Source organism: Eupeodes corollae, chromosome 2, assembly GCF_945859685.1.
Source record: "Eupeodes corollae chromosome 2, idEupCoro1.1, whole genome shotgun sequence".
NCBI classification, from domain to species: Eukaryota; Metazoa; Arthropoda; class Insecta; order Diptera; family Syrphidae; genus Eupeodes; species Eupeodes corollae.
In genome coordinates, this window is record NC_079148.1 from 8,726,288 (window position 1) to 8,753,708 (window position 27,421).

A 27,421-nucleotide genomic window follows, 5' to 3' on the forward strand; every position below is an offset into this window, starting at 1 on the left:
AGGACCGATGATTCCGCCAGTGTGGAAGCAGCACTAAACAATCAATTTAAATTGATATAGTGCTAGGTTAGGTTAGGTTGAAGTGGCTGTCTAAGATAGACACGGACACACTTAATCCAGTTTAATGGCCCATTGTGATACCACATGAATCTTGAGGCTTGCCCCTAAGCTCAATGGAACCAGTTTGAGTCCCTTACGAAACGTGAGAGGCTGATTATGCTGATATGATTGAGATCGTTAAAGAAGAATTCTCCTAGGTAATTCTTGCGTTTTCGGGCCAGAGCAGGGCATGTGCAGGGAAGATGAAGAACTGTTTCTTCCTCTTCCTCGTCCATACAGCTTCTGCAAAAGTCATTTGCGAATACGCCTAGTCTCGTGGCGTGCTTCCTATTAGACAGTGTCCGGTTGTGACGCCTATTATCGAGCTTATATGCGATCTGTTTAGAGAGAGCAAGCACCTTGAACGTTTTAAATCCAGTGTTGGCCAGATGTTTTTTGTGACTTGACACGTGGTGATTTTGTTCCACCTGGTGCCTGCCCTCCTCACAGTGTCTTGCAATAACAACAGTTAACAAGTAGCGATTGGTATGCCAGTATGTGCCAAACACTGTACCGTTATTGGTGAGTTCATGTGCCTAATAGTTACCTGGAATGTCTCTATGGCTCGGCAACCAGCAAAGGTGAATATTAAACTGTTGTGAAATCTCCATTAGAGATGATCGACAGTTATGGACTGTTATAGAGTTTGTAGAGACAGAGTCCAGTAATTTGATAGGAACCTGACTATCTGAGAAAATACGGATATCAGAGGACAAGACTTCTTTTATAGCCAAAACTTCCACCTGGAGCACGCTACATTGATTGGGAAGGCGGAATGAGAGACTTAATTTCAGTCGTTCAGAGTACACACCTCCACCAACCCCTTATTTTGTTTTAAACCATCTGTATAAAAATGGATTGACTTATCTTCCAGGAATGTCCTATCCTCCCAGAAAGATCTGGGAGGTATAGAAATCTTGACATTTCTGTCGAATTGCAGTTGGGGGATGGAGTGCTTTGGAATTGATTCTAAATACCCAAGAATTACGGAGTGGCAAATGTTGTTGTTAGTCCACTGAGGCGAACAGCAGAGCTTGCAGCTATTTGTTTACTTAATATGTCAAGAGGTGTAAGATAGAGCAAGGTGTCCAGTGCCGCGGACGGGCTCGTGCGAAGCGATCCGCTTATACATAGGCAAGCTGAACGTTGGACTTTTTTTTTAGCTTATCCCTGTTTATACCTTTCTCTAAAACAGTCCACCATACTGCCACACCGTACATTAAAATCGGTCTGATTACCGATGTGTATACCCAATGCGTGATTCTGGGTTGTAAACCCCATTTATTACCAATAGCTTTTTTGCAAGAAAAGTGAGCTACAGTAGCTTTTTTGACTCCTTCCTGTACGTTGCGTTTCCAATTCCGCATAGGCTATCACTCTGAAACCCTCCGCATCCATACTAGTTAGGATTTCACTTACCACTAGGTTCCAGAGGAAGGGGATAGAACACCATCTTCCGATGTCCCTCTACTAACGAATCGTCTGCCAGAAGAGTTGCCCAGTTTTGAGTTAAGTATTCTGGTAGTCAGCATTAAATGAATCAACTCCTGAAGTGAACTCTCTGCATTTAGAGATGTTAGTGCAGATATGATTGCAGATGTGTCCACGTTGCTAAAGGTTGAAGGTCAAAGAAAGCAAACATAGTGAACTCCTTATAAGGAAATTTAACTTTAGCCTTTTAAGTAAATTTCCACAATTAGAAGCATTGTTCTGGTGTTAAAAGTTTCATGTTGAAGTGTCAAAGCTTACAAAATCGAAATGTCACACAGAGTTTGACATTTCCAGCTGTCTAACCACTGAAACTTCTCATGCTTTAATTAAATACATAATAAAAAACAACATTTTAGGTTTTTCTTAAAATGTTAAGATGATTTCAATTATTGTAAACTTTTACTTATAAATTCTACTCTACATTCATATTCTATGAATAAGCAAAATAAATGTAAGACCAATTTATTTGACTTCTACTGTTCCTTGATTTAATTGTAATGAAATAAAATATGCATATAATTTATATACAAAACTTCAGAGAATTCTAAGCAAATCACAATTGTCCAAGGTCTTGGCTATTGTATAGCCTGCAGCTACATACTTTAAACTGGCAAATTGAGTTAATAAATAGGAAAACATTATAGTTTTAGTCTTGGAGCAACTTGCTTTAAGATGCAAGGTGGTCATGGTATGAGCTTACTACAGAATTGCAGCATTTATGAATGAAAATGCAAATATTTTTACGAGCGCAGCTTTGAAAAAATGACCATAACCTGGACATTGAAAAAATACTGATATTGAAATTGTAAAAATATCTCATTGTAAATCAAGTTTAAATTAGAGATACTCGTAAGTAAGATAAAACAAACTGAATATTCTATGCCATTGCGTGCTAGATAACCAAACTTGTATATTTTATAGCTAAGTTTAGAGCTAATACCCGACATAGTCATGACTTTGAACCATTGATTGTTAACGATCTACGAGTCGTACATATGACTTTAATCTGAAATGTGTTTTTCTTGAACTAGAACTTCATTTAAGACAACTTATTGGTTTGGCTTTCAAGAATATTGAACTTGGATTTGTAAGGAAATCGAATAAAAATAACTTTACTTGTGTGTTACCACCTTAATTATTAAATAATTATTAAGTTGGCATTATGATTTGTGAGAAAAACGTTATATTTAAACAATTTGTATGATAGGGTTTTTGAAAGGCTTATTTCAATGTTGCGTGATAAAGACATGCCTTATTTTATTAAGTTTTTTTTTTTTAAGTGATGTTTAATCAAGTTGAGGAAATGTTTAAATCATATAAACACGACAGGGAATAGAAGATTTCGCAATAAACAAAAACCTTGAGTAGATTGATAAAACTTAAACAACGTGGATTTAAAAATAAATAATCTTCAAGATTTGAGGTCTACTTCAGAGGCTTGGCAAAATCTTTATATTGATGTGATATTAAAATGATGAAGTCTGTTTCAAAAATATTGTTTTCTCTTGCCGTATTTTTTTTAATCTTCAAAACATAACATCATGACGCATATTGAATTGGTTCATTTATTGACACACTTAATTAGGTTTTCACAAATTGTTTTTTATTGTGATAAGAATAATAAATAAGAGTTGATAAACAGAAGTTAAGTGTCAAGGCTGTTTATATTTCAAAGAAACAAACCAAGTTGAACTATTTAACACCATTAGTTAATTGTTTTAATTGTTTTATTTAAATTACATCAATGCTCTTTATGTTACCTAATCGAAAAGGTATGTTACTAAAACTTGTTTTCAGTAGTTAGCAAAGTTTTTGAACTTTTCCGATGCCTTTGGATGGAAAATTGGAATGATTTGTCAAATCTATGATCCCTATTTTCAATATCCAGTAAAAATGTACAAAATATGTAGTATTCCAAACAAATTTCAAAAAATCTCCAAGTTGTAAGATTGCATCCTCCTTACATAAATCTTTTAGAAACCCTGAACCATTTATGCTAAAATGCTTTTGAACAGAAACAAGCAGAACTGTTTGAGACTAATTTTGGCAGGAATCCGTTGTCGTTTTAAGAAGGATTTGATATTAAGTTTTTGAAACGTGTTGATAACGTTTATTTTTGCCGGTTTTTAATGCCTTTCAAGATTTTTCTGTGAGATTCGAACTCAGGATAACTTATTCCTTTAAAGTATTGCTATGTTAATGGGACAGAACAAAAACTTAGTAACTGATGTCGAAGAGAAATGAAATTACGCGACCAGGAAACTTCTCGAAATCATGATCTTCAAAACAAAGTTTATCATTCGGCCATATTGCTCCTACTCCTTATGGTAATTTTATAATGTTGAATATTTACTTCCTTTAGGTCCTCCGAATTTTAAAGTTTGTAAGTGATCCTTTGTGGATATAGAGCCCCAAACTATTCCTACGCACCATCCCTTGAGATTTCCGTCGATGTTTTTGAGCTCCTTTCAGCTTTTTCCCAATCTCGACAATTCCTCTTCTTCAAGTGCATCTCGGTCTACTGACTCTTAGATTAGATTTTTTTTAGATTAGATTAGATTTTATTTCCAAGATAAATAATATAACATTTCTAGTAAATAATTAAAAGAAAATCACATAATTTGTAAAATAAGTGTAGATATAATAATTCCTAATACGAGTATATGTATAACATTATTTAAAGAGTGATTATACAAATATGTTAGTGAAAATAATAAAGGATGCATCCTGTAGTAGAAGACTAGTAGCGGATAATAAATAAATTGGGTGGCGCAACAGTCCGTTTGAGAACTAGGGCCTAGTGACTGACAACTCTCAACCATTCCTGTGTGCGAGTACTGCTGTCAGGGATGGAAGGGACCTACAGTTTTAAGCCAAATCCGAAAGGCAAATTTGAGAAAGCACTTTTCATGACAAGAATTGCTCTTGGAGAATTTGTCAATTCCTCGCAAGAGGCAGTACCCGTGAACAAAGGTGGCACAGGCAGGGATCGAACCCAAGACCTCTCACATGACAGTCCATCGCACTAACGATCATGTCAGGGGTACTACCTCTTAATCGTAATTAATATCATCAGTAAAACCTGTTACAGAACTTATATATATCAAGAATATAATGAGACCTAGAACCGAGCCTTTGGGAACACCAATATCTATATCTAAGTGCCCACTGAATGAATCTCTTATTTTAACTCTTTGTCTTCTACCCTTAAGATATGAACAAAACCAATTGATAATGAATCCTCTAAACCCAAGTTTTTCAAGTTTAATTAGTACTAGATCATGATTCACAGTATCAAATGCCTTGATAATATCAGTTTAATAACAGCTGTGAATTTTCTACTGTTAAGACTGGTATAGATCTGGCTGCAAAATAGAAGAAGTGCGTCTTCCGTTGATCTACCCGTTCTGAACCCAAACAGATTTCTACTAAAAAAGTTAACTTTATCCTAATACGAAACAATTCTGACTTTCATCATTTTTCAAAAAGTTTAGAAAAAACAGGAAGGAGAGATATTGGCCTTTAATTATTAAATTTTTTTAGAATCGCCTTTCCTAAAAATCGGTATAACCTCAGCCATTTTTAAGCTGTTTGAAAAAAATCCACTATAAACACAATTATTAAATAGATGGTCCAATACATCAACGACATTAGGAGCAATACTTTTCAAAAAATTGTTAGAAAAACTGTTTTGGTTTGCAGAATTTGAGCTATCCAGGGAATTAATAATTGTTCAAAGCTCGTAAGAATCGATAGGCTGAAATAAAAAGCAGTGTTAAGACCCATTTTCTTTATTAAAACAATGTCTTGAACGGAAACTATCGCTTAAGGTTGTAAAGCCAGCAGTCTTAAGCGTATCGAGGGCAACTCCTGTGAAAAAAATGTTAAATATGTTAGACATATCTAAAGAAGAGTGAATTTCTTGGTCCACATAGTTAATAATATTGGGTGAATCAAAAGAAACATTCCTTGAAAAAATTTCATTAATGATGCCCCACTCTTTTTTTTTTGAGATCGCCTTTAGCTATTTCAAATTTCTGAGAATAGTAGTGTTCTCTACACGAGGTTATCTGAGCAGCAACTTCTTTTGATAACTCTGAATTTTTTTTCTGCAGACAAAGATTATTTTCCTGTATTTTACCTAATAAATTATCTGACATCCAAGGCTTCAATTTATGCAGTCTACGAACTTTTTCTGTATTTGATTTAAGGCATATTTTAACAAGATCATCTAAAACCTTAGAAAACAAATCAAATGCATAAGAAGGATCATTTTGTACGTAAATTTCAGACCAATTTTCATGAAGTAATAGATTATTTAAAGATTCTAAATCAATTTTTTGTGATGTTTGAGTATTAAGGCTACAAATATTTGTTTTCAGTTCCACAGATTTAAGCTGAAATGAAAGACTTGTCATACAAATATCAGTTATTTTAATGTCTATTATAGAACTTGTGATAGCAAAAACTGATTTTCCATCCTAACGACCAAAAATATGATTTTAACAAGTTTTTGAATTTTCCTTTAATCTTGAGTGAGTAAGTCCACTCCCATGCAATAAAGTTAATATATTTTAGTTTGGAGCGTGTGTCTAACCCACTGCAACTTGCACATTCGCATAATAGATTCAATGAGTTCTTGACCCGTTAAATAGATAGATAAATAAATAGATTGAATATACGATTGGATCAGAAAACCCATAAGATTTTTCGAAGACACCTATTAATGAAGGTCTGCAGTTTAATAGCAATCGTTGCCTATTATTTTCTAGGTGCTGCAACCGTATAACAATACCCGTGTTTTGTTGGAAAATCTATCCATAGTATAGAAGGATTTTACACGAATAACAAAAACAATATCCACAGAATGAATACTACCGATAAACGTTAAAGTAGAATCTTACTACGGATGGGTTTTTGACATTTATACGAGTCTCGAATGGATCTTATGTGATTTTGTTTTCAAATGTTGGTACGATTGATATTGCATTCGTATCTCGATGGCTGTGTTCGTTGAGTAGTTGTGCATTTGGAATAATGTATGTATTTTCCATTGGGGAATCAATTTCTTACTGTTGATGTTATTTAGTTTTGTTAATGAAAATGGACTAAGTGATATTATTTTGCAAGAGAAAACTATAGAAAAGATAATTAAGTTTTGCTATGTTTCCACCAAAGGTTTATCTCAATTTAGATGAAATGAATCTTTTTGGTGTTTCCACCGCACAAGAAGATTTAAAAATTATTAAGTATGACAGCACTTTCTAGGTGTTTCAATGTTACTTATGAAGTGCAAGTGAAATAGGTTGATTCGTGTTAAACAATGAAGAACTGAATAGTTCAGCACCATATAAGAATATGCTTCCTAATCCATGTCCATTTTTAACTTACCATAGGAAGTGATTGTAATGGGTCCGATTTGTCAAATTGAAAATTTTGACATTTCTCGACGTTTCAAGGTCCAAGGTCCCTAGAGTCGAAATTAAAGATTTTTATAAAGATGTCTGTGCGTGGGTGTGTACGTACATTCGTACGTATGTACATTTGTGACGTTTTTTTGTTGTCCATAGCTCAAGAACCAGTAGAGGTATCGACCCAAATAAACAGACCGACAGATAGATGCAGAAAGGGCTCGCAAGGAAATTGCGTCGGTGTTTTTTTTACCATAGCAGTTTAAAAAAAAGGTGAACATTTTGGTGACCTCTAAATATTTCATGAACCGAAAACGGTAGAGACTTGAATTAAATTAAATTTAAATTTAATTTACTGTAACGTGATAAAAACAAGTATATTTTTTGAAAAAAAAATCCAATTAATGGTTTTTTTATAAATCAAAAAAACTGAAAATAAAATTTGTCACTTCGAAAATTTTACGAATACAAAATGATTTTTTCTCCAAAATAACAAAAAATAACGTTTCTGGTAAGATTTTGAGAATAAGATTTTGAAGAAAATTTAACAAAAGTTATTAAAAATTGATTTTCGACTCAAATATCATTTTAAAACTTTGAGGTTTTGGCTTTCAACTAATTTTGCCTTATAAAAAATATTGTTTTTAACATTCAGAAAAACTTTTGAAAAAAATCGAATTGACAGTTTCTTACAAAAAATAAAAACCTTAACGAAAAAAATAATAAAAGTTGGTAAAAATTGATTTTCGACTCAAATATCTTTTCAAAAACTTGAAATTTAGGCTTCTAGTTTTTTTTATCTTATAAGAAATATTGTTTTCAACAGTTTTTTTTTTACAAAAATAAAAACCTAACAAAAAAAAATACTAAAACTTGGTAAAAATTTACTTTCGACTCAAATAGCTTCTGAAAAATTTAAAAATATTGTCTTCAAACTCTTTTTACATTTCACAGAAAAAATTATTTCCGATATTCTGTATTTTTTTATAAGAATCCAACAGTACGTTTTTTCATAAACAAATAAAATCTATAAGGAATAGTACGCAAATTTGGTAAAAATTGATGTTCGGTTCTCGATATCTCTCAAAATAATTTCATTCAACCAATTTGTAAAAATTTAAGAAATCCTTCTTTAAGTGGTAATAATTTGTTTCGACTAAAAATCTATTTAACCTAACTTGATTTTCAAATTAAACATTTTGTAAGAATAGTTCAACCAAAAACTTTCTTAACCCAACCCTAAACACATTTAAGCAAGACAAATTGACAGACGGAATCGAGGCGAATCAAACTCATTTTAACTCGATTCAGGTATATAAAGACTTGAGGCGAGTTTTAAGCTAGCTTGAACACCACATGTTAATGTAGTAGTCTACGAACAAACCCCCTCTCCTTGAAGCAATTGTTAAATGAACGTTTTTTTTTATAGAATCTCAATTTCCAGATGTTTTGTTACCATTTCTTCTGGAAAATTGTGCATTTTATTAGTTTTAGTTAGTTTTGTTTGCTAAGTTAATTTTAACATTTGATTTTCACTCAACTTTCTTCTATTTGTGGGTTTTTATTATTACTATTCTGACAGATCTTCTTTCAATTATACGAATTTTTAAATGCAAAAATCTGGCTACTGCAGATCGTTTTTTTGGCAATTTGCACTTACTATGTATCGAATACCAAAAAAACGCACTTAATACTGATTCCACATTTGAGGCTAGCTTTGTCGTCGTAGCTGAGAGAGTTGTTTCCTAAAAATTGGAAAACATCCCGAACGCAGCCTTAGATTTTCTGATACGTCTAACGATATCTTGTTCGGTTTCTCCTTCAACCCCACGATCTCTGCTTCCCTCTCCACCTTTGTTTCTATTTGATGGAGATCCATTATCTAGTACGATAGCAAGCATACATCATCTGCATAATCAAGAGGATTAGGTATGTTGTCAAAGTTCATCGTATTCCCCCGTTTCCTGTCAAGGCCGTGCGCTGCATATCACTGATCACCAAGAAGAAATAAATTGGTGACAGTATGTAGCCCTGTCTGACTCCACTTTGGACTTCAAACTCCTCTGACAACCTAAGTATGTGTACGACATGACATTAAGACCCGTAATAAATCACCTTGTTAGTAGAGATGAGCTCTTGCGGGATACCTTTCCTCCGCGAAGCAAGCCCGATTAATATACTGTTAACGCCTGTCAAATCCTTCTCAAAATCGATGAACAGCAAGTGATGTGGTGATGGATATTCAACGAACTTTTCGAATGAATGGTTTTATTTTTACTGTTTTTTTTAGTTCAAGTAATGTACCAAAGCTCTGAAAATGTTTATTCTCAACGAAATGCAAGGAAACTTGGATGTTTTTTGGAAAAAAAAAATTATAGCAAATTATTGTCCGACCACAAGCGTAATGACACATTATGTTTCTTTTTAGCAACTAGTTTATGGAACATTTGCCCAAAAAGGTATTTTTCCTTGCTATAAAAAGAACTATAAAATGTATTTCGCATGCAAAGCCCAACTCTCATAAATTAGTTTTTATTCTACCACCAACCATAGAACAACCACTTGTTCTGCTTTAATCACATTTCACATTACACAAAGCCAAAAACAATATTAAGAGCAGATTAGCATTCCACTCGTCCTCGTCATCCATAGTCGTCGCCGATTATGGCATTGAATATAAATTTTATAGGAGCAATTAAAAATGATATGATCTACGCATAAAATTTGTTTCACTCTCGCATGTCGATCAAGTAGTGCGAATCTTACATTACATTCCAATAGAATATGATTATAGTTCAATCGTTACGCTTATGTTAATTTTATTTAGATTATTACGCCTCTATAATTTTTTTTGTTTTGTTAATAATATTTGTCATCAAAATGTTTATAAATGTCTATTTCTATATTTACAGATCAACAGATAAGAACATGAAATAACATCAGGCGTTCAAGCATCTCAATTAGAAACATTTAAAGTATTTATTATTAAAGTACAATGAAGACACTAAAGGCGGCGGCTTTTAGTGGCCCCCAGATAAAGGCTTTGCTTAAAAAAGATGTCCTAGTTCGTATGCGACAGCCAGTAAGTTTTATTTTCTTTCGTTTTATTTATTTGGAACTTTAGTTACAATCTTTTTGTTTTTAGTGGATGACAGTTGTGCAGTTTATTTGGCCATGTCTTATATTCCTTTTGCTCTATACAATTCGTGACAGATTTGGAGCTGTCAAAGTTGACAACTGTCAATTTCCAACACGTCAATTACCAACAAAAGACAATGTTCTACCATTTTTTCATTCGTACATTTGTAGTATAGAGAATAGATGCACAAATACCGAAGACTATGAGGAGTATTCAAAGCTTGAAGATGCCCCGTAAGTTTTTTTATTCTTCCAAAAGATGGCGCATATATCTTAATTTCTTAAATTTTTGATTTTTTTTTTCAGAATGAAACCAATTATTGACATTGCACAAATTTTTATTAAAGATGACTCACTTTATAATACACTTGTTGACCTGCCAGAAAAGGCCAATTTTATAGCTGCAGTGACATCTCTCGTTACTAATAAGAATTTTAATGACATAAGAAGTAAGTATATGTCTTTTTTGACTTTTATTTTCTATTTGTTCACTTGACAGACGTCAAAGAAAAAATGACATTTATATAGCAAACTAGGTCCGGACTGACATTTAAATACAACTTTTAATATTTGACAACAATTTATGATGTTTTCAGATCACATTGGAAAAGTAATTGCAGCCATACCACAAGTTGAACAAATGCTTGGATATAATTTTGACATTAAAAGACTTTTTTCAGGTATAAGTTTTTTAGTTTTATACTGTTTGGAAAAATCCAAGTTTTTCTATAAATTTTGTACATAGATCGTTCGACATTTGTTCGAGGTGGAAAATTACTTTGTGGTCATCCATTTCCAAGTACAGATGTCATACCAATAGCTAGTGACATTTTATATTCGGAAGATTTTAGTGAAGTTAACGATGATGAGCTCGATGCTATGCCAACAAATTATTGTAAACGTTTATATTTGGATGTGACAAGTAGTAATTTTGGAAAATTGACATGGAGTCAAATAAAACCAATTATTCATGGAAAAATTTTATATTCACCAGTGACAGAAGATACAAAATCAATTATGAAATATGTAAGTATGTATTTTGATCGATGAAAAACTCTGTCAAATATTCTACAGACAAAAGTTTCTAAAAAAATTAATATTGGATTTTTTTGAAATGTTTTTCTCCAGTCTAACACCACTTTTGAAGAACTCAACCGTCTTGTGAATTTAGCTATGGCCCTCGACGAATCTCTTATCAAGCTCCGCAATAACACCGAGTTCCAAGCTAAATTCGATAGCATTCTAGAATTGGCCAAGTCACCAATTGTCAAAACCCTTATCGGGGACAGTATTGACATTGCACAAATCGAAGCTGTTATGGTTGGAATACGAACAGATCCAATAGTTTTTGAAGTTGTACACACAATTAAAAATCTACTGGAATGTTTTTCAATTGATCGGTTTGTTGGAGTCCAAACAGAAGACGAACTTCAAAAGTTGGCCTTCACAATGAACAAGAAGAGACTCTACTATGCTGGAGTTCATTTTAATAAGACCGAAGGCAAGGAAGTTGTTTATAATTTCCACATGGATACCGATAATACACCACCGACGGTTGAGGTGAAAAAACGATTTTGGTTTCCCGGACCAGCTGGAGCAATGGAAACTGACATGAAGTATCATCAAGGTTTTGTTGAGATAAAGCATGCCATCGATATGGGGATTATCAAGCATAAAAAACATAAGTGGAATCTTGTCAGACCTACAACCGCGAGGCCATCAACGACAACTCAAAGCTTGGTACAATTCTATCGGGTTGATGAAAACGAGGACGGGAGTCAGGATCAGGATCAAGATGACGATGATGATGATGATTGGTTTACGAACGATGAAAGTTCGGAAACAGCTTCGAATTCAAGTAGTGGTAGTGGACTTATAAGTGGTTTCTCGAGTCTTTTGAGCGGATTCTTGGACGGTATGAATGGAGTTAATCGGGAGAGCAACAATGACAGTTTCAATTCGAACGAAGATGAAGAAGAAATTGCTGGAGAAACTACTCTTCCACCCACAACCACTGTAGCTGGAGATGTTGAACTCGATGAAAACAATGAAGATATTGATGTTACAACAATTGAGCCCGAGGATGGATTGGTCCGTGCAAGACGTTCTCCACAAGGACTGTTGGATTTGTTCCTGGGAATGGCAGCTAGTAAGCTTACTGGAGACGTATTCGAAGTGGAGAATTTGCAATTCTTTACAAAACAGTTTCCCTATCCTGCTTACACCAAAGATAAGTTAGTACAACTTTTTGTTAATTAAGGAGTAAAAGTTGGATAATTTATTTTGAATTTTTTGTTTTTCTAGCTTCAAGACTGGACTCTATTTGGGTCAAGCTATACAATTTGCATTCTTTATTGGATTAATGGCACAAATCGCAACCTGTGTACGACATCGCATTTGGATGCGAGAAAGCAGGAATACTATGGTAAGAGACTTCAAGAAATATTTCTTAGTTTACTTTAGTTGGCGCTACAGCGCATTGTGCTCCTGGGCCTCAAGTAATAACTTTCGCCAGCTTACTCGTTCTCTAGCTTGATGCCTCCAGTTTCAAATACCAAGTTTACGTGCGTCAGCCTCGACTTAATCACTCCATCGGCTGGAGCTTCGATGTTCATTCGCTCGAAATGACTTAACCATCTCCTTGTTTGACACCATTTCTGGCGTGAATGGGACTCGAAGTCCAAGTGTTTGTTGTTATTCTAGTCGAAGCCCTACTATAGTATTCATCTATATATTTAACGAAGTTAAAAGGAGCGGGTGGGACACTGAATCAAACGCCTTAGCGACGTCGATTGAAGCTAAGTAGCAGATAGATAGTGATTGGTGTTGAGATCTTAGTAGTAAATCAAGTAGAGTGGTGTTAATAGCACATCCATCAGAAGCGACAAAGGCCTGTTGTCTTGGGTCAAGTACCACAGCATTTGAAAGCCTTTTGCACAGACGAGACCGCAATAGTTCGAAAGTTGCCCGGATCTGATGCATTGGATGTCTTAGGGATTAGAGTCATTTTTGCCTCATAAAGGTGTTGTGGTACTTTACCACACCACAAGAATAAATTAAATATCATTGCTACTACTTCCTCAGGAAGACGGTACCAAATTTTTGATGTGAGTCCATCAGGATCTGGAGATGTACCAATCGATAATCTAGATCTTTTTATTTCAAGTGCAGTGATAGGCATTGTCAAAGACAATAACGAGTCACCACAAATTCTGTCAGGTGGTTAAGACAGCGAAGGATGTCGCATGACATTCTCCCAATAAGGGATCATAATTTCTTTAGGTGACATCTGACTTTCGTCAGGGCCAGCAAGAATCGACTTGATACATCGATCTTGATGTTTCGCCCAATTCCTTTGGGTAGCGCGGTTCTAGCGACGCGAATCGGCCTATTGTTAATCGGAAAAGTTTCGAGAAGAAAAATTCCAAGTCATGCTATAACCTCATCGGGACCTAAATTAATTGCTTGAGAGGCAATTTCATTAAGGATGGTGGTGTTCACTATGTCAGAATGACGAAGAGGTTGGGAATTTAGAAGATGAGTGTGTAACTCCGCATTGTACACGCAGTTTTTTGACCAGTGGCAAGTCGTACAACTCCTGATTGAATCTTCTCCGCCAGATGTTACTTTGCTTGTCGACACAAACCGGACCATAGATCGTACGCAGAACCTTCCTCTCGAAGATACCAAGAAATTCTTTATCCGCCTGGGAGAGGGTCCATGCATTCCCACCATACAGCAAGACTGGGATGATTAAAGTTTTGTACAGTGTCTCTTTGGTTCTTCACGATAGGGCCTTATTCCTCAACTGTTTACTTAGGCCAAAGAAACAACGATTAGCAAGGGTAATTCTGCGACATTAGAGAAAGCACCCGTCACTGCTCGTTTGGTTCTTCCCCTAATGTCCATGTCATCTGCAAATCCAAGATATTGCTTGGATTTTTGAAAGATGGTGCCACTTGTATTGGTGTTGGTGTTGCGCACCACTCTTTCAAGAACAATATTGAAGCAGCTACGTGACAGCGCATCACCTTGTCGAAGTAATCTGGTGGTTTCGAAGTTTTCGGTCGAGTTTCTTCCAATTTTGACGCACGCTGCTTTAAAATCAATGAAAAGATGGGTTGTTTCGATGTTATGTTCTTGGGTTTTTTCCAGGATTTGGCGTAGAGTGAAAATTTGGTCGATGGTAGATTTTCCAGGCCTGAAGCCACACTTGTAAGGGCCAATTAGTTCGTCAGTAAATGGTTTCAGGCATTCACATGATACGCTGGACAAGATTTTGATGCGAAATTAAAAAGGCTAATGCCTCTGTAGTTGGCGCAGAGAAGGTGGTCATCTTTTTTATGTAACAGTCGTCGGGCATGCTTTCTTCCGACCAAATTTTAGTAACTAGCTGGTGCATGCCTAAAAAGCTCCGCCTGCAGAGGGTGGGTGGAACTCTAGATCGTCAACCAAATGGATTTGACGTGGCTGCTCGCTGGTGGAATCGTTGACTTCATCACCATTAAGCAGTTGGTTGAAATGATCTCTCCAGATTTTTAGCATTTACTACGTCTCGACTCTGTATTCCCCTCCTTATCTTTTCAGGCTCCAGGGCGACTAGTGAATCCCGTTGTTTTCTTTTTGACCTGTTTCCTGTTAAAACATCACTGGATCTCCTTCACTTCACGCTGCTTATGGGCTTTTTTCTTTCTTCTGATCAAGCGGTTCTCACCCCTTATCGTCGACGTAGAGCTGGCGGGAAGATCGTGTCCTCCTTTGCTGCCACAATCTGTATGCCTCCGTTTTGCCTTTGTTTGCTTGAGCAGAGTCAAACCAGGGGTTCCTTGGTGGTGGCTTTGAGGAACCTAACCACTTCTGCAGGATTCCTAATGGATTGTTTAAAAAGCTACCAGTGGGTATCTGGGCACATCTCGTCCATTGTAGGGTTGCTCGCAAGCTCTAGGGGTACTCGGTCGGCAAAGGCATTGGCAGTATCTTCCTGCTGCAGTCTTCCTACGTTGAATCTTCTCCTCGAGGTTGTTGTTCGCCTAAGAGCTTGCATAGATATACGTACGCGCAGTTTAGCACCAACTTAGTAGTGGTCGGAATCTATGTTGGCTGATCTGTACGTAGCCAAGTATGCTAGAGGAGTGTCTTCCGTCAATAGCAACATGATCGATTTGGTTGCATGTTCGATCGTCGGGGTCCACCAGGTACCTTTGTGGATATCTGGGCAAGGGAATCTGGTGCTACTCAATAGTCTGAGTCCGTTTCCAGATGTGATGTCGTGTAGGCTATGTCTTCCGATTGACCTACCAAAGATGTCTTCTTTACCAATTTTGGCGTTAAAATATCCCAGGAGAATTTTAACATCATTTTTGGGACATTGTTTCTCTGAAACTCAACACATCACGGTGTTCACTTCAGGTGAATGTTTTTTATTCTACACAGTTGCGAAATTCTGAAGTCCAAAATCGGGACAAAAAAGTTGCAACTCACGTTGGGCGCCAAGTAAATATTATTAATTAATTAATTAAACTCAAAGCAGTTATTTTTTAGTTGTCAAATAAGTTCTTAAGGAGTTAAGTAACGGTTTCTTGTTAGCATTTCTGTTTAAAGATATAATTAAAAAAAAATATGCCAGTTTCACGTTGGGCGCCAGTTTGATTATACTAAACATAAGATCATTATATGAAATTCCTATAGTCTTATTTAAATTGTAATAAAGCAACTTGGGGATACCCTTTGAAATGAAATATTCAAGTTTCAAGACACAACAAAACAAAGAAACAAAAAAACTTTCACGTTGGGCGCCAGTTTTAATTTATTTATGTTTATTTTTATTAAAAAGGCAAACAAGGCAACTTTTCATCAAACCCTTCATTTAATGCTTTACTGTTCTCTTTTCAGATAATGCGTTCAATGGGCCTCAAGACATCCTCGGAGCTTGTTTCATGGTGCATTACAACTTTCATTGAAATGCTTTTGATATTCATAGCTGTTTGCATTATTTTGTATTCTGGAAGCATTCTATATTATACGAAATTTTATTTCGTTCTAATTTTTCTAATAATATTTGGACTTTGTTTGATCTCATTTTGGTAAGATAGCTTCAAACTTTTTCACCTTTTTTTGTTTTAAATAAAAGTTCTTTTGTTTTTGTTTCAGTTACATGTGTGCAACATTTTTTACCTCAGCCACTGTTGGTTCAGTGACCACTTCTCTATTTTTCCTAATCTCTTTTTGTCCTTATATTTTATTTATCATCTACGATGCTAAATTGACAACTTTTGAAAATTTCTTCTTAAATTTATCGTTTACATCGGCTTTTGCTCAAGCTTGGAATAATATCTTGAGAATGGAGCTACAAATGACTGGTTTAACATTTAGTGATGCTTTCGAAGACGGTTTAAGTGGTGAATTTGGTTTTGCATTGGCAACAATCATTTTTGATACCATCCTTTATGCTGCTATTGGTTATCTTATTGAATTTTGGACAGATGGTGAGTTTGTTGTGGTTTTGAAAAATCATAATTCCACCGATTTAAAAAGGTTAAGCTATTGTTAAACATCAGTTGAACCATAGTTGAACCGGTGGATTAAAATGTTGCCCCCAAATAAAATAATTCAAACATCTCACATTTGAAGAACTTGAATTTAAAACGATAGTAATTTTTAGATGAATATCAATTCACTGACGTCACAAGAGATGAACTTGCCCCAAATATGGGAGCAACCATGACCAACGTATCTAAGATCTACGGTGAAAATAATATCGCTGTTAGTAACATTTCAGTAGGTTTCCAAAGAGATCAAGTGACATGTTTACTAGGCAGGAATGGAGCTGGAAAAAGTACCATAATGTAAGTTGAATTACCTCTTTTCCTTGACGCAACATAATTTCATTTTATTTGTTTCTTTTTTTATAGTAAAATGTTAACTGGTCAAATTGTCCAAACAACTGGACGAGTTATTTTATCACAGTCCTCTGATAAACAAGCTGAAGAATATGATAAAATTGGAGTCTGTTCTCAGGATAATATTTTAATACCAAATTTAACAGCCAAAGAACATTTGGAATTGTATGCTAAGATAAAGCTTAAACAAGGTTATCAGTCGATAGTTAGTAAGACGTTGAAAAGTATGAAGTTTGGAAAACATGAAAACTATCCAGCTTGGAAGCTTTCCGGTGGTTATCAGAGAAGACTTTGCGTAGCTATTGCGTTTATTGGTAAGTGGTTAATTGCAAAATGCCTGAAAAACTTTTGTACAAACGATCAGCTTTAAATCATCACCCCGTTGAAGACGATAATCTGAGTTTTAACTCTAGTTCAACCAGCTTTAAACCTTAAGTAATCGGCTGGCTTAAAATAATTTCTCGGCATAATTCTTCTTGAAAAACTTTTGTACAAACTTTCAGCCTTCTTCCCCGGTTGAAGATGATAATCTGAGGTTTAACTCTGGTTCAACCAGCGTTAAACCTTAAGTAATCTGCTAGTTTAAAATAATTGCTCTATAATTTCACGACACATTTCTTCTTAATTTATACAGGTTCACCCAATGTCGTCATCCTTGATGAACCATGCAACGGTGTTGACAACAAGGCCCGCAAAGACATCTGGGATCTTATTGAAGCCTTGCGAAAGGGAAGAGCTGTGATATTTGCTACTCATTTTCTAGATGAGGCCGAATACTTAAGTGACTCAATTCTAATCATGAAAAATGTAAGAAACCCTTAGCTTTTCCAAAACCAGCTTGGCCTTAATTTTTGTATGCGTTTTGTTTCTTTTTTCTTTAAGGGCAAAATAATTGCCCATCATAATCCGGAAACTATGAAAGCTCTCTTCACTGAAAACTTTGATCTCGAAATACACTGTCCTGATGTACAATCTGTCACTGATGTCAAAAAACAACTAAACGAAAGTCTAACAAGCTTTAAGATCGCTCAAGAAACTCCAGTTGATTTTAAACTAGAAGTAAGCTACGATCAGCAATCCAACAATTGTCCACAGCTCATGGATGATTTGGAAAGTCTCCAAAAATCTGGTAAAATCAATGAATATTCGATAAATAGTAAGAACCTCGAGGAAGTCTTCACGGAGGTTAATAGTTTGTCCGACAAGACAAACGGCTATGCATCCAAACGTCAAACTCTGCAGCCAGTTGAGTTGAAAAAATCCGGTGGCTTCCAGGAATTAATTCGCAACGAACCACTGTGTGCGATGGAGAAAGTTAAGTTGTTGTTCGGGAAACGTTTTACTCACTTCAGTCGGAATTATCGGATGCTTCTGTGCGCCTTGATTTTGCCAGCAATATTTGAGATGATCGCCATGTGGTTTGTGAATCTTCGATTGGAGGATGATTTCGAACGAGCACTGAAGTTGTCCAAAGATCTCTATCCACACACAACAAATCTTCTGAGCATGGAAAATCCCACCGAATTCACTCAGAACATTTACAGTCTACTGCAGTCAGAATGCCGGGACAAGGGCTTAGATTGCATGGAATTTGATAACTCTACAAAAGCTTTCTACTGGATTCTAGACACTGATAATCTTTTCCATGAGAAACGTTATGGAGGCACAACGTTCAATGAGACTCGAGCCACGGTTTGGTACAATAACAAGGGTCATCACTCCATGATCTCTTGGTTAAATGACCTTAACTCTCATGTTCTTCAGGCAGAGATGAATGATTCAGACTACAAGATAACAGCTTTCAATGTTCCCTGGAAGCTTGGTGACAGAGAGTTCAGCATATCATCAATGTAAGGGAGAGGCTTTCCTTCCAAAATCTAAATGACAATTTTCTAATACTGCCTTCTTATTTCTAGACTTCGGCAGGTTTCAGACGCTGGCGTCTCATTTGTGCTTTTAATTTCGTTAAGTTTGGTGATGGCTGTGGCCTCGGTCTATATTGTTAACGAAAGGATGAAGGGTGAAAAACTCCAACAGATGCTGTGTGGGGTGGATGCTGCCACATATTGGGGCGTGGCATTCGTTTGGGATTATTTGGTAAGCTTAATGGTTTTATCGGATGGAACAAACTTTGAAGAGCTTTTTTTTAAGAAACAGAAAAGCTTATTTTTCTTATAGCAAGAATAAAGAAGTCTTCGTTAGATTATAATGTTTTTTCTTAAGCTTTAACCATAAATGCTTTTTAATATTTTAGTTTCTGCAAAAGCCTGATATCCTGATTTCATATTGCTTTCTAGGTCTTAATTGTTGGAATCTTTATATGCGCTACAGTTCTGCTTGCCTTTGGAATGCCCGTCTACACAACAAAATCAAACCTCTGGGGTATCTGCCTTCTGGCGTTCCTTTATGGGTAAAAGCTTTAGATAATGTCAATTTTATTCTTGTTCTAACAATCAAATTCCTTCCAGTTTTGCATGTATTCCAGCGATCCATGTGGTTGAGAAGCTATTCACTGACTCGAGCATGGCCATTATGACAATCTTCTGCATGAATGCCATCATCCCAATCTTCACAATGGCAGTGGTGGTTCTTATTGGAATTGTTGGACAATCCGAAACAGCTGATAGCTGGCGATTCTTTTTGAATCGAGCTTTCCTGATATTCCCACAACACGCTTTAGGCGATGGATTACTTGAGATATGCAAAAATTTCGTCGTAGCCGAATTCTTCCGTCGATATGATATTGATTCCTACAAAAATCCTATTACCAGTGATCTCCTAGTGCCTCATATGAGTGCTCTGGTTGTTTTGGGAATTATATTTCTGACATTGAATATTTTGATTGAAAGCGGTGTGGCTAATAAACTTCTCAAGAAGCTAATAGAAGAACGCATTGATGATCCTGTTGATGATTTAAAAATCATTTCCATACAGAACTCTTTGAAGAGATCTGAAAAAGTTGGTTCTTTGGAGAGACACGTTTTGAAAGTAGACCGATTGACAAAACGATTCAACCGACGACAATACGCCGTAAAGGATGTTAGTTTTGAAATAGCTTCTGGAGAGTGTTTTGGTTTGTTGGGCAAAAACGGTGCTGGCAAATCGACAATATTCAAAATGCTTTCCGGTCAAATGCAACCAAGTGGCGGAAGTATTGTTTATGCTAATGTAAGTTTTATTGGGATTGTTTTTGAAGAACTTTAAATAATTTTGTGATTGGTTTTTCTTTGATCCTTATAGAAAGATATAGCATATTGCCCACAAACTAATACTCTGGATTCACTTTTGACAGTAAAGGAGATGATTAATTTCTATGGGAAACTCAGAAGGATCAATGATATTCAAAAGGTAATTTTTCAAAATGAAATGTTTATTGTTCAATGCTTGCATTGAGATTTGTATCAGTCTTCTTTCCAAAGAAACAAGTAGAGCACATTCTAATTTAATCCACAAATAGCTTTAAGAACAAATACAAAATCTTCTCAAACTATTTGAAAAGCTCAATAATACTCACTTTCCAAAAAAATTAAGGTCTCTTATGAATTAATAGGTGAAAAACTCGAAAACAAATTTAAAGAATACAAGCAAGAATAAAAAGAAGCGGACCTAAGGGTCTGCCTTGAGGCATATCTTAAATTAAACAAAAGAGACGTATATGGAATGAAGTGTAATTTGTGTTATTTATTTAAATCATTCAATAAATTCCTGAATTTTGATTTCCACTCGAATGGACTCTTTGCCTTCTTCCGAAAGAATATTCAACTCACCGTGATTTAGCATCAAATAATTTGTTTCATTGCTTATAAATTCTTCAGGTTTTTGAGGAGAATCTAAGCTTCGAACCTGTAAGAAAAAATTACATTACTCCCCCCACAAAATATTTAATATAGAAATTTTACATTAATAATAGTACTTCTAGAAGATATCATTAATTTATCAAAAGCCGTAATTGTACAGAATATAGGTTTTGTAGTTTGAACAGTTGCCAACCAAATTATAAGAATATGTTTAGTTTGATCTTCTCGATCAATAAGTTCTTTTGACTGAAAATATACAAAATTCTTGTGAAATATTGAATTGAGTTTAATTACTAAATTTGTTTACAAGTTCCTTATCATCCAAGAGGGAACATATAGAAGTCTTGCAGGCCATTACTAAAATTGGAAGATGATTCTCCAAATGAGCAAATGTCTCCGAAAGAAATGAATTCTGTTTGCAAATTCCTCTCAAAGCTGGCCGAGATGATTTTTTACTATACAAAGAAGTTTTATGAATTATTTTAAATAAGAACTCATGAGGACCTTCTAGTGACATACTTTTCTATTCCTCCATAGGATAAAATCCCTAAGCAAACATTCTCTCCAAAATTCCACATATCTCGTTCAAAGAGCAAAATCGCCCGTCCATTGGTGTAGAGATTCATGAATTCAACTGTCAAATCTTCGTTATGATCTCTCATGAAATGTGACAGGAGTGATGTCACTCCTATGGTGCTGCCACACCTACTCACAGGACATGATATTGGAGTTCTTGAAATTGAGGTCAATGAATTAGTTAATTTCACATCATCGTGTTGATTCTTCCATAATTTCTCCGGTTCGACTATCTCTGGCAGTCGATGAAAGCGATCTTCTTTTTTCAAATTATATCGATGTTTTCTAATCTCAGACTTGTCCAATATTTCACCACTTGTCTTGTCAAATTCTAAACTGGTGAAGTTTTTGTTAAATGTCAAAAGTTCGTCCTCTTTGGCTCGCAATTTCCTAGCGAGAGCTTTGTCTTCCTTGAACTTAGTAAAGCTACTCAAATGATCGTACATAGTTGGCTGTTGAAACGATGGCCGAACTGAGGCATTGCCTTCAGGGAGAGTTTCTTGCAATCGATCACAATCTTCACAAGGTGAAGTCATCATTTATAAAATTGAATATGAATTTTTCAACCAAAAAAAAAATAAAATAAAAAGACTTAAAACGTTTTGTTTTTTAATTTTGTTCTAGCTGACAGAAAGTACCCTGCTATCGTTTCAATTAGAAAGCTATAAAGATGTTTTGGTGAAAAACCTAAGTGGCGGCAATAGAAGGAAACTAAATGTTGCCATAACGTGCTTCGGTTGGACCGATGTGGTTCTAATGGATGAACCTACCAGCGATATGGATCCGGTGACAAGATCAATAGTCTATCACGCAATTGATGACTTGATTCTTGAGCAGAGAGCTATTGTTTTGACATCGCACTCAATATCGGAGATTGATCATATTTGCCATCGGATTGCGGTTTTGAAGGACGGACAAATGCTCACTTGTAGCAGACCAGAAACTCTGAAGATGCAATATGGTGGATATTACAGCGTTGCTGTCTTTTGTGGAGCTGGACAGGTTGGGGATATTGAAAAAGTAAGTCAAATATGGAAATGTAGACGAAATGACTCAAAAGTTTGTTAAGCACTGGGGTTTAGTGTTAACTAGCTCTAGTTTAAGTCACATCTAAAAACCTTTGTTCTAAATGATTTATTTTAATGTTTGTAGAAAATTCATGAAACTTTCCCAAGCTGCACTGATATTCAAACGTATGCACATTCAATAAAGTTCGTTTTGAAAATTCAGCAAACGCATCACGAGGTAAGTTTTGAAAAACATTTTAAAAACCAAATTGGTTTACTGATTTCTTTTTTCCTTCTTTAGAATGATAATTCCTCTTTAAGTCCCGAAGACAAAACCAATCCAACCCTAGCCGAACTTTTCCGAAGAATGAATTTCCTTATTTCTGAAAATACTTCAATTCGATTCACAATAAATCGCTGCCGTCTCGATACCGTTTTCGAGAAAATTCTAGATAGCAGTGATATTCAAGGAGGTTACGTCCATAATGGTTATGTCGAAACAGAAACCATAACATAAAAAGTGGCAACACTATCCAATAATTAATATTGCCGTGAAAAACCAATGATGGTGGCGTACTTACTTATCCTATACTCAAGTGCTGTCAAGAGCCAGGATCTATGGAGAGAAACAAACAAAAAATTATATGTGATACAAATTTTAAACTCACACAAAAGATCTTAGTTTAAGTTAATTTTAATAATTATTTGTTTTTGTATAAGTTTTTTTGTTTTTTAAAGTGTGACATTATATTGAAAATGGATTCTGGGATTGTTTAATTATTATAGCAATATAAGTGGGTTAAGGGTCTTTTTCAGCGGACCCTTTAAATTCTTAACAATTATATTATAAATAGGTTGTAGCTGATTCAGGGTGTAAACGCTTTTCTTATTTAAATGTATATTTTTTTATTGTAATTTTATGTAAATATTTAGTTATAATTTTAATTGTAATTTTAATGTTTTTTTTTTCTAGTTTTAAAAAAGTGTATATTGTTTATAGTCTTTAAAAGAAATCATAATTATGTAAATAAAATTGAATGACAACATTGGATTAGTTTTGTGTTTTTAACTTTGAAAAATAATTTCGAATATTTTACAAATTAAAAAACGTCCAGAATAATTTTATGCAACGCAAAATACAAATTTTGTAATGAAATTTTAGAATAATTCAATAGACAGTTTTCTTTACGTTGAGAACTAGGGCCTAGTGACTTACAACTTTCAACCAGTCATGTGTGCGAGTACCGTTGTCATGAGCATTACTCTTGGAGAATTTGTCAATCTCACAAGAGGCAGTACCCGTGAAGGAAACTTTAGAACCCAAGACCTCTGGTTCGATAGTCCAACGCACTAACCATCATTTACGAAAAAAGGTCGCTTAACTATAGCACAACGCATACTTACTTACTTACTTAAGGTGGCCTTACAGTCCTGTGTGAACTAGGGCCTCACCCAACAAACTTCTCCATATAGCTCGGTCCCTAGCTAGATGTCTCCAGTTTCACGCTCCAAGTTGGGTGAGGCCACTTTCCACTTGTGCGCGCCACATGATCCGCGGCTTTCCTCTGCTGCGCTGTCCTGTGGGTGTGGATTCGAAGACTTTTCCGGCCGGAGCATTGGTTTTTTATGCGTTCTACGTGACCTAGTCATCTTAGTCGTTGGATTTTTACCCTTCTGGCTAAGTCTACGTCGCTGTACAGCCCGTACAGTTCGTCGTTCCATCTTCCCCTTCACTCCTTTTCGATGCATACGGAACCGTAGATGACACGAAGAACTTTTCTATCGAACCGACCCAAGGTGCTTTCATCCTCTTTTGTCATAGTAAATGCTTCTTCACCGTATGATAAGGGTAATATATAGCGACACTTTGGTCCCTCGAGAGAGGAATTTACCACTCAATTCCTTTCATAGTCCAAACAAACAGTGGTTAGCAAGAGTCATTCTGCGTTTGATCTCAGCGCTGGTGTTGTTTTCTGCGGCTACAGCGGAGCCTAGGAAGACTAAGGCCTTTACTACCTCAAAGTTACGTCTGTCGATGGTGACGTTTTGACCAAGACGTCGGTGTTGTATGGCCTTTCTTGACGACAGCATGTACATTTTTGCCGCCTCTGCCTCAATACTCACAAAAGCCCCATTGACATCACGCTGAGTTCTTCCGATTATGTCAATGTCATCAGCATATGCTAGTAATTGGACAGACTTTTGAAAGATAGTGCTTCTAGTGTTGACATGTGAGAACTGCACTATTCTTTCAAGCACGATGTTTTAAAAATCACATGACAGCACATCAACTTGCCTAAAACCTTTTTTGACATCGAAAGGTTCTCTTAAGTTGTTTCCAACCTTTATGGAGCAGCGTGAGTTCTCTATACAGCTCGTCCCTGTAGATGCTGTCATATGCGGCCTTGAAAGCAATGAAAAGATGGTGGGTGTCGATTTGGTGTTCTTGGGTTTTTTCTAGGATCTACCGTAATGTAAATATTTGATCAACTGTGGACTTTCCTGGTCTAAAACCACCCTGATAAGGACCTATGAGGTTGTTAACGATGGGCTTAAGACGTTCAAATATTACGGCAGAGAAGATTTTATAGGCGATGTTAAGTAGGCTGATTCCTCTATAGTTGGTGCAGTTTAGAAGGTCTCCTTTTTTCAGAATCGGGCAAACAATACTGAGGTTCCATTCATCGGGCATCCTTTCTTCTGACCATATCTTACAGTTAAGTTGGTGCATGCTCTTAACCAACTTATCTCCAGCTGCTTTAAAGAGCTCGGCATTCAAGCCATCGGCTCCAGCGGCTTTATTAGACTTTAGCTTAGATATGGCAATCCTTACTTCGTCTAAGTCAGGAGGACGGGATTGTTAGCTTTTGTCGTCTATGTTGAACGGATCATCATCCTGCCTGATAGCGGAATTCGGTTCGTCGTCGCCGTTATACAGTCTGCAGAAGTGGTCCTTCCATATCCTTGGCATTGATTGCGGTTCCACTATTATGTTTCCATTTTCGTCTTGCAGCCTTCGGTTCTAGGTTATGTACCTGTGAATTTCGTTTCACCTGCTCATAAAACTTTCGGACTTCATTCCTACGTTTAAACCCTCAACATCTTCGACCGCACGCTTCTCATGCCCTATCTTTTTACTTTAACAAGTCGGTGTTCCTCTCGTCTCTTCTGCTCATAAAGCTCATGATCAGCTCTCGTCCTCTTATGCAGCGTCGCTTTGTGTGCTTTTTGTTTGGCGGCATTTACCTGCCGACATTTGCTCATCAAACCAGGGGTTCCTTGTTGGTGGCTGCTTGATACATAGCACATCAGGGGCGGCTTCTCTGATTGCATGTTGGCAATGTTACCACTGGTGTTCGATACATTGTGTTGGCGGCAGAAAACTTCGAGAGAGGTTACTTGTAACTCGGTCGGATAAGAATTTGACGATCTTTTGCGATTGTAGCCGTTCGACGTTTTACCTTCTCCCAGCATCTCCCTGTTTTGCCTTGGGTCAGGAAACCCGAAGTGCTACCTTGGCTACAACGAGGTAGTGGTCCGAGTCGATGTTAGCTTCTCGGGAAGTTCGGACATCTATGGCGTCGATCGCAATATGGTCAATCGGGTTGACGGTAGATTGATCTGGAGAGCTCCAAGTTCCTTTTTGGAAGTTGAGGTGTGGAAACACGTACTGGCTACCATGACGTTTTGCTCCGCAGCAAAATCTATGAGCCTGAATCCGTTGTCGGAAATGTTGTCGTGCAGGCTGTTTTTCCCGATTATTCCACCAAAGATGTCTTCCCTTCCTAGCTTGGCATTAAAATCGTCCAGGACCATTTTAATATCGTAGCTAGGACACTGCTCATGTGTTTTGTCTAAGATCTCGAAGAACATATCTTTGTTGTTGTCATCTTTCTCTTCTGCGGGGGCGTGCGCTCATATCAGGCTAATGTTGCCGAATTTAGCCTTGATGCGTATTGTCATGAGGCGCTCGTTGATGCACCTATAGCTTAAGACTTCTTGGCTTAGTCAGACTCCAATGACAAAGCCGCATCCAAATAAGCGCTGTTGGTTTTTGCGGTATAATATAAATAATATATAATAAATTTCGCAGTTTTTCATACTCTTTTTGCCCAGCCTATCACATCGTATTTCCTGGATGGCGGTGATGTCTGCTTTATAGCAGTCTAGGGCCTATGCTTATTCTTCGGCCGCACGTGGTTTATTAAGGGACCTTACATTCCACGTACATATCCGAAGTTCGTTGTCCTTAATTCGTTTGCGTAGGTTGTCCGTAACTTCGAGGCTTTTACGTGGAAGTCACAACGACGGCAGAACCCCCAACCTGGATGGCCAGATCCTTAGTATAACTCCAAGGACGGGGAGCCGGATAAACCACTCTTTATGCCTGGGCTCCGAACATGTCGTAGAAGCTCAATAAGGTGTCCACTGAGTAGTTCAACCTTACTGGAACTGTAGACTCCACGGTTGATTCCATTTTGGGAATTCCTCCGCTGCTGCTAGTGGAAACACATCTCCCCCTCTCTCTCGTTTGCTGCCCCCAACAACTTTCCACTGGGGTTGGAACCCAATCTCTATGTTTACCGCGGGGAGGTGAGAGTAGGTGTTGTAGACAGAGGTGGGTTTTGAGAAAAACCTGTGGACGCTTGTGTCGCTTTGGATGCACATGTCTACCATTTGAACATCAATGTACATAGCACAACGCATACAAGTTGTTAAACCCTACTCCAAAAATGGTGATTCTGCCACAGCCACATGTTGTTCTTAAGAGGAAATTGTGTTTTACATAACTGTCCAACTATTCAAGCAATTGTGAAGAAATTTGAAGAGTCTGGATTGGTTACAGATATTGTAAGACCTATGCAAATACCGTTGCCTTAAGTGAAAGTGTTGCCGAAGACCCGAATATGTCGATTCTCAGGAATTAGGACTGTCTTTTGGTACATTATGGCGTATTTTACATACTACAACCATTGAAGGTTCAGCTTGCACAACAACTGAAG

General features: G+C 36.5%; 2 protein-coding genes across 3 annotated transcripts in view; one reads left to right on the forward strand and one right to left on the reverse strand.

The window, feature by feature from the left end:
• Positions 1-23,469, forward strand: part of LOC129948556 (ATP-binding cassette sub-family A member 13) — a 63,526-nt gene extending 40,057 nt beyond the window's left edge. For both annotated transcript variants that reach the window (XM_056059637.1, XM_056059636.1), the window contains exons 3-22: positions 9,914-10,083; positions 10,147-10,373; positions 10,446-10,588; positions 10,736-10,819; positions 10,885-11,165; positions 11,268-12,373; positions 12,444-12,564; positions 16,032-16,222; positions 16,290-16,624; positions 16,801-16,984; positions 17,051-17,352; positions 17,673-17,845; positions 17,921-18,888; positions 18,955-19,135; positions 19,336-19,448; positions 19,507-20,206; positions 20,279-20,386; positions 22,036-22,431; positions 22,564-22,656; positions 22,720-23,469. In XM_056059637.1, the coding sequence (XP_055915612.1) occupies positions 9,997-10,083; positions 10,147-10,373; positions 10,446-10,588; positions 10,736-10,819; positions 10,885-11,165; positions 11,268-12,373; positions 12,444-12,564; positions 16,032-16,222; positions 16,290-16,624; positions 16,801-16,984; positions 17,051-17,352; positions 17,673-17,845; positions 17,921-18,888; positions 18,955-19,135; positions 19,336-19,448; positions 19,507-20,206; positions 20,279-20,386; positions 22,036-22,431; positions 22,564-22,656; positions 22,720-22,935 (6,009 nt within the window). In that variant the 5' untranslated portion in view covers positions 9,914-9,996 and the 3' untranslated portion in view covers positions 22,936-23,469. The remainder of the gene's footprint in view (positions 1-9,913; positions 10,084-10,146; positions 10,374-10,445; positions 10,589-10,735; positions 10,820-10,884; positions 11,166-11,267; positions 12,374-12,443; positions 12,565-16,031; positions 16,223-16,289; positions 16,625-16,800; positions 16,985-17,050; positions 17,353-17,672; positions 17,846-17,920; positions 18,889-18,954; positions 19,136-19,335; positions 19,449-19,506; positions 20,207-20,278; positions 20,387-22,035; positions 22,432-22,563; positions 22,657-22,719) is intronic.
• LOC129948557 (uncharacterized) lies at positions 20,695-22,067 on the reverse strand. Its single transcript, XM_056059638.1, has 4 exons — positions 21,355-22,067; positions 21,143-21,290; positions 20,938-21,081; positions 20,695-20,881 (listed from the first exon to the last, which is right to left on the reverse strand). Exons 1-4 carry the CDS (start codon positions 21,948-21,950, stop codon positions 20,729-20,731), a joined length of 1,041 nt encoding a protein of 346 aa, XP_055915613.1. The 5' UTR covers positions 21,951-22,067; the 3' UTR covers positions 20,695-20,728.
• Positions 23,470-27,421: the final 3,952 nt, after the last annotated feature.